A 9,879-nucleotide genomic window follows, 5' to 3' on the forward strand; every position below is an offset into this window, starting at 1 on the left:
AATGTTCAAGAGGAAAAGGTGTTGAGGTTTAAGGGAAGACAGGAAAGGAATTCAGCAATTTATGTGATGTTGGATTGATGATAATTACACAGAGAAGATATGTGACGCATAATGTATTTAAACAGAAACATTTAATATGGTTTGTTTTCTTTTGATAATTTATGTTTCTCTATGTCTTCAATAATAATTCAATAAAGGTGTATAAAGGTGTTAAAAAAGCATAACATTAATCATGTTTTTGTACAAATGATTTTTCATGATCTCAGATATGCACTAATGGAACATAATTTGGTTAGGGCCAAATAATTGTCAGCCAGGAGTCAAGTGGAAACCTTGGGAAAAGTTATTTGCATCGGTTAATAATTTGCAATAGGATTTGGTATAAGCCATGACATATTCACACACACACACACACACACACACACACACACACACACACACACACACACAAACTCACACCAGTGTTTGCAAATTTTCCCCCAGTGAAACAGTCAGCCCATAGCATAAACCACTGGTGGCCACAATCAGTTGCAATCAGTAATCAGAGAAGGCACTATAGTCAACAGAGATTATGCTGAAGACCATAAATTTGACCATAGCAAAAATACGACTTTAAGGAAATGCTCAAAGTTCTGGTGCCTCTGAAAGAAGTAGAAATTGGTGTATTTGAAGGATATTAGCAACATTTCAAAACAACATGTGTTGAAGATGATGGAGAAGATATACACTCAAGCCAGGTATGGAAATAAAGTCAAGTTATCAAAAGAAAGGAGTGCAAGAAGTGGTGAAAGAAAGAAAAGATGGATCAGGCAAGAGCGAAAACTGACTGGTAAACAAAGAGGCTGGGGCAATGGTAAAGAATAAGGTACCATTAAAACTCTGCCAGCTCCTAGAAAGTTACACAGCAGTAGGCACAAAGAAACTCTATTATGTTGCAAAACAGTGATAGAAAGATAAAGAAGATAATCAGCAGACGCCATTCACAAAAGATCTCAGTAACAGCCTGCTCAGCAATCCAAAGGACAACATGGGCAGATAGAAAAAGCACTTAAGAAGCTTCTGAGTAAAGATAACACAACAGAATCTGTACTGCTGCAGACACAGCCTACTCTGAAAGAGGAAGAAGAACCTACCCTAGAAGTATTCCTAAATGCACTTAAAGAAGATGAAGTTAGGGAAAGTGGCAAGCTCGATGAAGTCACTGCAGGTACAATCAAGATATTGGGGGGCTTAAGGAAATAAGTAACTCTCAAGGGTACTCATCACAATATGGGCAGGCAGATATCAAATGAATGGAGGAACAAAAAATATTGTAGTGCCGATGCACAGAAATAAAGGGGAGAATTACAACTGCAGACAGTACAAAGTATCTAACTCCTGTCACACTTTATGAAAGTGCTGCAGAGGGAGACTGACTGATCAGTGAATACACAGGGTAGTAGGAAGTAAGATGGAAGATGAGAAGTTCAGATATATATCACAATGCATTTAAATTGATGCAATGTTTGCACTGAGACAGATAATGGAAAAGCAGCTGGAGATAAAGAGTTCATGCGAGCATTTCTGATTTAGAGAAAGCATATGTTAAGGTGCAGAGAAAGCTGATTTGGGAAGTCATGTGATGGTTTGAAGTCTTGAAAATACAGGGACATAATGACAGATGTACTGACAGTGTTTCAGCTCAGAGAGGGGTTCCCAGTGGGAGTACGTGTGCATCAGGGTTCAGCACTCAACCCACTGCTGTTCATACTGGTGATAGATTACATCAGCAAAAACCTCATAGCGGACCGATCAACAAAGCTTCTGTACACTGATGATGTAGCATTACAGTCAGCCTCCAATTAGGAACTACAGCAAATAACAGGAGACTGGAGTGCAAAATTGAAGGAACATTGGATGAAAATGAAAGTTACGTACTTATAATGATAGAGCTGTATTGTCTGCTTCTTTCTTTCCTCAATGGATGAGTTATTGGAACCTACCAGGATCTAAGTTCGGCCACTTTCAGACTTTGTGTCTCAGGCTCCTCCCCTTACCCACAATCCCCTGTAAGTATTGTTACCTCAAATCAAGTTTGCCCATACCCTATAATAAAAAAGTTATACACTCCTAATAAAATTAAATATTTGACGGACTGCTTCCTGACCTAGAGCGTGAAAAGTACCTGACAATGCCATAGGGACTATCACTGTGGTCACTCCAGAAAGATGGAAAAAAACAACCAGATGTGGGAAGTTGGATGCAAGTGAGCAGCATATCACTATTACATTACTACTACAGGTAACCATCGCTTAACATCCTTCCACACAATCCATCCGCATTTATATTCATGCACTAAGCAAACGTAAATGCGATTGGCCATTGAGCCGACGAATGTTAAGTAAAGCCCTATACAAAGTATAGGGTGTTCAGTTAACATCTACACCACTTAACATTCTGTGGGATAGAACCTATCCTGGACATTGAGGCAGTTACCTGTTGTTGAATCCGATAACCCATCTGTTGTTTAGGAATGGATGGAGGAAACATTATCAGATATAGGTACAGACAAGAAAGAGGTCATGGCAGCAAACTGGGTAAATCAGAAGAAACTTAAAATTGAGACAGAAGGAAAAACAGTGGAACAGGTTAGCAGCATCAAGAATCTGGGTGGTGTTGCTAAGAAGAAAGAAGTCTGAATGAGGAAGTCAGAACTAGAATCAGAGTGCTGTAGCCAACTGGGAGAGAATGTCAAGGATAATGTATGACAGAAGAATAATAAAAAATTGAAAAGTAAGATGTATAAAATAGTGGTGCAAGCAGTACTTCTGTAAGGTACAGAAACTGTGGCAGTGATGACACAGCAGTTGAGAAAGCTTGAGATAATGGGGGTGAAGTGCACAAGATAGGTGGTATGATGCACACCATGAGACAGATTAAGAAATAAAGACATCAAGCCAAAATAGCAAAGATAAGCAGATGACAGTCTGGCAAAGTACATCCAGGAGAGACAGGAAGAAGACAAGAGATGACAAGGGCATTCAGCCAAGAGATGGATGGCATAGAAGGGTACCTCAGACAGGTAGGTACAAGTGTCAAAAAAGGTGGAAGAGCGGCTTTGACTAGACAGAAGTGACAAAAATTGAAGCACCACCCTGACCCTGTGTAAAACTGAAAAAAAACAGGTTGATGATATGTATACACAGACACACATGCACATACACACACAAACACACACACACACAAACACGCACACTCAAACATGCACACACACACACACGCACACGCACACACACACACATGCACTGTATGTTTGTATGTCTTTAATAACTCTTATATAAAGAAAGCCTTACCCGAGCTAATGTATAAGAGCAGTATCCATCAAACAGATATCGCTTTCCATCAAATGTAGTAATATGTCCTGCTCCATAAATTACACATTTTCCTGGGCATGTTGGATTATATGAACAGTTCCATTTGCCTCCAAGACATTCACTGTCAGAGAAAAATAAAGAAATCTTCATTTTATAATGTGCTTGGCATTATATATATAACATGGCTTTAGAAAAACTGACAATTTTTGCTTTGAAATAACATTGACACCTATAGGTAATTTCTTAGTATCATATATCAGTGTAAGGCCTATTATATGGCTGTGGATTTATTTTACTTTGTCTTTCTTAGTTTTTGACACCTATGCAGATAAAACATTTACTCTTCCAACTATAATGAAAATGAAAGTTATATCCTTACCATAGCAACAAATCCATGCTGTCTCTCTCCATCCATTACAACTGGTTGGGTAATTTGCCTAATGGAAGATCCAAGCTGGCAACTTTTTACATCAGAGCTTCACTGGTACTTGACCTCTGTCTCCCATAACACTATGTGAAGCAGTCTCCTCAGATCAAGTTTGCCCAGAATAATGGCAAAGAATTACTGTGTATATATGTATGGGTTCACTTCTAAATTTCGAAATACTGAAATACCGAATTTCAGTATTTCGAAATTAGAAACCCGAACGTTCACAAACCCGATGGTTCAATATCGCGATATCACAATCCCAAAGTCCCAGAATACCATCCAATAAGGATATAGGCTTCCTGTACCGTGAACTAGCTGTACATTGTACCGACAGTATCATGGCGTCCAACACTACAACTCCACCAGGGAATGTGGGCGAAACATACACCAGGGTGAAATCACAGAAAGGAAAGGACATCCTTATAATAGAAGGGTACCTTTACCACCTTGAAAAGACAGTGCCGCAGAGGAATTATTGGTGCTGTAAGTGGAAGAGGGCTATGAAGTGCAAGGGGAGGGTAATAACTACAGCTGTTGCAGATGGGGAAGAAGTGTTGAAAAGCGCAGCACACATGCATGCAGGGGACCCAAAAGTGGCTGAGAGGTACAGTATGTGTGCGGGCTTGAAAGAGAGAGCACGCATTTCACGGGATGCACCGTGTTTACTTGTTAAGGATGTGCTAGCAACCACTTCCCTAGATGTAGTGCGTCATCTCCCAAACAGAAGGGCTCTGCTGGAAAAAGTGGGGAGGGTAAGACGTAAGTGCACCACAGGGATCCGGAATAGATGTGTCATGTTACAAGATGTAAATGTGGAGGAGTATGCACTCAAAGCAGGCAGCTTCATATACAAGTGTATCAGTGATGCTAGTGGAGAAAATGTCGTGTTGGTGTTCACCACAGTCAATAACTTGTATGATCTTAGTAATGCCATGATTTGGTTAATGGATGGGACATTCTTCTACAGGAGAGAGATATGTAGACAGTTGTATAGCATTCATGGTCCTTACGCTGCAGCGGGTATAGTAAGTCCGTCCCGCTATTATACTGTCTAATGAGTAAGAAGTCGTTGCGGGCATATAATGCTATGTGGGATGATATCTTCAAGTTGTTAGAGCAGTATGGGTTCCAAATAGATCTCAAGTACGTGCTGTGTGACTTTGGGATAGCCGCCAAGAGGAGTATAGCAATGAACTTTAATGGGGTGAAATCGAAGGGGTGCCTCTTCCATTTTAGCCGTAACATATAGCGGAAGGTACAGCAGCTGGGACTGACTAGATTTTACAACAACAACCTGCAGTTCCAGCTAAGTGTGAAGTGTTTGATAGCCCTGGCATTCCTACCAGAAGATGATGTGGTAAGGGCGTATATTGAACTTAAGAGCAGGTTTCCTACAGAGGGTCAGGAACTTGTAAAATACTTCGGGGATTGCTATGTGTTGGGGAGGAAAAGAAGATTTACCACTAGGTTTGCCTGTGTTGCGAGGTTTCCGCCTCTATTCCCCATCAGTTTTTGGAATGTGTTTGACTTGAATACCTTGTGTTTGCCACACACATGCAAAACTCTGTGGAAGCGTGGCACCAGAGACTGAAGTGTTTGTTGGGGGCAAAGGCAAATGATCTGGGAGTGCTTATGCATACACTGGCCAGGCAACAGGATAGGATGGATGAACTTAGAAGCCGGCTAAGTGGTGGTAGTCCGCCCACACCTAAATGACGTAGACTTATGGTACGTCAACAACAGTTTGAACACATCCTGGCCAATCGAGAGTCGTACATTATGGAGGAATTTCTGCTTGCAATAGCACGTTTACTGCAGTTATAAGCTGTACATGTGTACAGGTCATGGAGGTGTCTCTTGTTTGTCATGTGAGATGGTGTGTATGCGGGTTTAAAGCACATTTATGTTTCATGGGTGTTTTGCGAATGGTGGAGGGTGTAAAACAACAAAAACGGATGCCAGCCTGTGTTTTTCGATATTTTGACGGTTCAGGATTGTGGCATGCGTGATTGTGAGCCATTGGGTTTGTGAACGTTTGGGTTTCTAATTTCGAAATACTGAAATTCGGTATTTCAGTATTTTGAAATTTAGAAGTGAACCCATATTACTTGATTTCTGCATTAGTAGCTGTATTTAGAGCACAACCAAAAGCTGTTTACTGAATTTCCTGTTTGCACTTAATTTTAAAATCGTTTTTTTCTCAAAACTTGCATATTTTCTGTCTTTGACCTAGCACTCTTGTGTGGGGTCATTTACTGCACTGTTATAACTTGATGTTACTTGTGAACCTCTGCTATCTCTGAAAAAAGAAAAACAAAAAAAATCTTGCTTTTTTCCCACTTTTCTAAGATTTGAAAAAGTTCAAGTTACAGGCTTGCTGTTTTTGAACTGTTTTGTAAGTTTCTGTGAGGCCATTTTTGCTTGGGCTAAAGGAAAGTCTCTCTGTTGATCAGTGGCAGTGAAAACATTGAGCTGCTTCCCTGCCCCCCGTGGGAGTGGTTACTGACTTGAAACTGTAGTTTTATTGGCCAAAAGGGGTCGTTTCCAAAACTCCTTCATCTTCCTCTCTTAAAACCTAATTGCCTCATGGTTTTGGCGTCTTTTCAGGCTTGTTGGCTGTTGGTGAAGCACCCACCAAGAGGAGAAAACGCTGAGAGAAGAAAGGAGCCACTTTTGAGATTTTAAGTATTTTTCCTCTGTTTATTTAATAAGTTTTTCTGCATACCTGCCTAGTTTGAGCATTTTCTGGCTTGTTAAACTTGATTTCTGCATTAGTAGCTGTATTTAGAGCACAACCAAAAGCTGTTTACTGAATTTCCTGTTTGCACTTTCAAAACTTGCATATTTTCTGTCTTTGACCTAGCACTCTTGTGTGGGGTCATTTACTGCACTGTTATAAATAGATATTACTTGTGAACCTCTGCTATCTCTGAAAAAAAAAAAAAAAAAAAAAATCTTGCTTTTTTCCCACTTTTCTGAGATTTAAAAAAGTTCAAGTTACAGGCTTGCTGTTCTTGAACCGTTTTGTAAGTTTCTGTGAGGCCATTTTTGCTTGGGCTAAAGGAAAGTCTCTCTGTTGATCAGTGGCAGTGAAAAACATTGAGCTGCTTCCCTGCCCCACGTGGGAGTGGTTACTGACTTGAAACTGTAGTTTTATTGGCCGTTTTGGGTCAATTCCTGGCTCTTTCCAGCCCTGCTATCAAGCACACTTTAGAGTGCTTTAGCGCGGAGTTGCTACTAGAGCAGCATCGGGCAGCGCTGGTTTAACAAGGTTAAACTTTTTGTGGCTCCATAAAGTCTGTTCTTCATTTTTTCCCTTAGAACTGCTCTACTAATAATCTAAACAGTATATCCCTTAACTAAAAAGTGCAGCACTTGTTCCTAAAAGCTTTTACTTGTTTTAAAAGCATCTTCTTTTCAGGTTTAGCACTTCTGTATTATACAAAGTCCCTCACTAGCAACCCCCCCCCCCAGGAGTACCCACTTCCTTACTAAGTCCTCTCTTATTCAGTTACACCCCTAACTTCTAAATTTCTCTAGCATGTCGAAGGGCCAGATGCTGGCGTCCTCTCCTGTCCAGTTGGTGAATTTGGGAATATTGAGGCAATGTTACAATTGCCTCATGTACACTGACAACCCTCTCCTCCTCCCACATAATGCAAATACTTGCGAGAGATGCAGCTATTTAGCCAAACTGGAGGCTGAGCTCTCTCAACTCAGGACTGGCAAGACCAGACAGGAGGAGAAGGCAACTACACACACCACAAAACCAGTCTCACATAAAGCTATCACAACAATGAATCAAACACATAAACACACAAAGTCATACTCGGAGGCTCTGAGCAAAAATTTACCTAAACAGCAGAGGCCTCCAAAGCAGACATCCAAGCAACTGCCACCTCATGACACACCACAGGCAACACATAAACCACAAAATCAGTGTGCAAAGCAGTCACAGCCCTTAAGGCCAAATACAACACCAAACATACTTGTCATAGGTGACTCCATAGTCAGACACACTGACGTCCCACTCACCAGGCTGAACAAGGAGAGGGTCACAGTAAGCTGCCTATCAGGCACTAGAATCTGCCACATAACACAAGCACTCGGGTCACTCCACAGCAAGTACAAATATGACACAGTCATTGTCCATGCTGGTGTGAACGACCTGAGATGTACCTCCCTGGACTACATGAAAAGAGACATAGAGGAGCTCTCTGATTATGTAGCCCAGGCAGGTATGACCCTGACCCTGAGCAGTATCCTTCCTTCACCAAGAATGATGCCACAACATAGATACAAGATGATCAGCTTTAACAATTGGCTTAATTTCTGGTGTCATTCAAAGGGGATCCAGTGTCTGTCTGCCTGGGATGACATGCTTGACAAGCCACGCTGCTTTGCAAGGGACAGCTTGCACCTGTCACCCCTGGGATTCCGGATATTGGCTAAGGCTCTTGCCACCCCCATAAATGCATGCACTCGAGGCCCTTCTCAGTATGGAGAACATCGATGTCTGTGCTGTGACTGAAACCTGGTTCAAGGCTCCTGAGAGCACCCCGGCACTATCAGGTTTTACCTCATATCATGCGTTCCGGTCCCAAAACCCGGACCACACCACAAAAGGAGGGGGTGTATCCATATTCATCAAGGATACCCACACCTCCAGACTGGTGGCAACGCACGAAGCATCGGAAACCATCCAGGTGCAATTAACCATAGGCAAAACTGCTCTACAATTTGTAGCATGCTACAGGCCACCCTCTCAAACTCAGGAACCCCACACAGCCTTCCTGAAGACACTGGAGGGTATAAATGTATCTCCAAACACCATTATATTGGGTGACTTCAACTACCCGAATATAGACTGGGAACATTACTCAAGCCCCAACCTTCTAGCCCAAAGGTTCCTGGAGTTCATAAATTCAAATGCCATGGAACAACTAGTCACCGTTCCCACAAGAGGAGAAAATATACTAGATCTCATCATCACAAACATGGGGACAAAATGCTCCACACCGAAAGTATATCCCTCATTGGTGAGATCAGATCACAAACTTATCTCACTGGAAATCCACATCCCGCCCCCACCCCAAACAAAAAAGACCACAGTGAAGAACTTCTCTAAAGCAAACTTCACACTACTCAAGACTGGTGTGGTATCCTTCAAGGCCCCCAAGCCAGTGGAAACCACAACCCAAGCTGCGGAAGCCCTTACAAATGCTTTCTACGAACACCTCCAGGACTGCTTGGATCAGGCAATCCCTAATAAAACCAAGACTCTTTCCAACAAGAGCAAACATCCAGTCTGGTGGACCCCAGCCATAAACAAACTTTACAATAAGAGGAGAAAGCTGTTACATGACAGAGCAAAATCCATAAAAGAGAAGACACCCTTGATCATTATTAGTAAAAAAATACGAGCACTCATAAAATCATCCAAGGCCAACTTTGAGAGAAAAATTGCAATAGATTCAAAAGACAATCATAAGGCCTTCTTCAGCTATTTTAGAAACTTGGGTGGAAACTCCCAGATATGTGCAGAATTAGTCCAAAATGATATAAAAATCACTGAACCCACAGACATTGCCAACATACTGGCAGACAGGTTCAGTGCAAACTTCACCCCCCTCTCCCCCCAAAGGAGAGATAACTATCCCAGCAGAGTGTAGCCTCCCAGACATCTCAAATGCACAGGTGAAAGCTGCTCTCTAAAGCTAAAAACACAGCATCAATGGGACGGATGGTGTCCCCGGCTGTGTGCTACGAACTCAACGAGGAACTAAACCCGCATATAAGGCAGCTGTTTAATCTTAGCCTTACCACAGGATACGTGCCCAAGGGTGGCGTCGGCAACTGTGGTCCCACTCCACAAAGGCAGTGCCTATACGGACCCTGGTAATTACCGCCCCATAAGCTTAACAAGCATGGTCTGCAAAGCTATGGAGAGGATCATAATGGAACTCCTAAACAAAGACATAGAGGACTTGCAGACATTGGACCCGACCGGTTTAGCTTTGTCAAGGGCAGATCATGCCTTTTGAACTTGGTCGACTTCTTGAAACAGTCACCAAGGCCATTGATGAGGAAAAAGGC

The 9,879-nt window shown here is 42.0% G+C and overlaps 1 protein-coding gene across 1 annotated transcript in view; it reads right to left on the reverse strand.

Annotated features, from left to right (window-relative positions):
- LOC122791453 (mucin-6-like) overlaps positions 1–9,879 on the reverse strand; it is a 1,454,314-nt gene that overhangs the window by 285,877 nt on the left and 1,158,558 nt on the right. The window contains exon 21 of the mRNA XM_044059198.1: positions 3,333–3,474. Coding sequence (XP_043915133.1) covers positions 3,333–3,474 — 142 coding nt within the window. The remainder of the gene's footprint in view (positions 1–3,332; positions 3,475–9,879) is intronic.

Source organism: Protopterus annectens, chromosome 17.part0, assembly GCF_019279795.1.
Source record: "Protopterus annectens isolate FY-2018-M chromosome 17.part0, PAN1.0, whole genome shotgun sequence".
Classification (NCBI taxonomy): Eukaryota; Metazoa; Chordata; order Ceratodontiformes; family Protopteridae; genus Protopterus; species Protopterus annectens.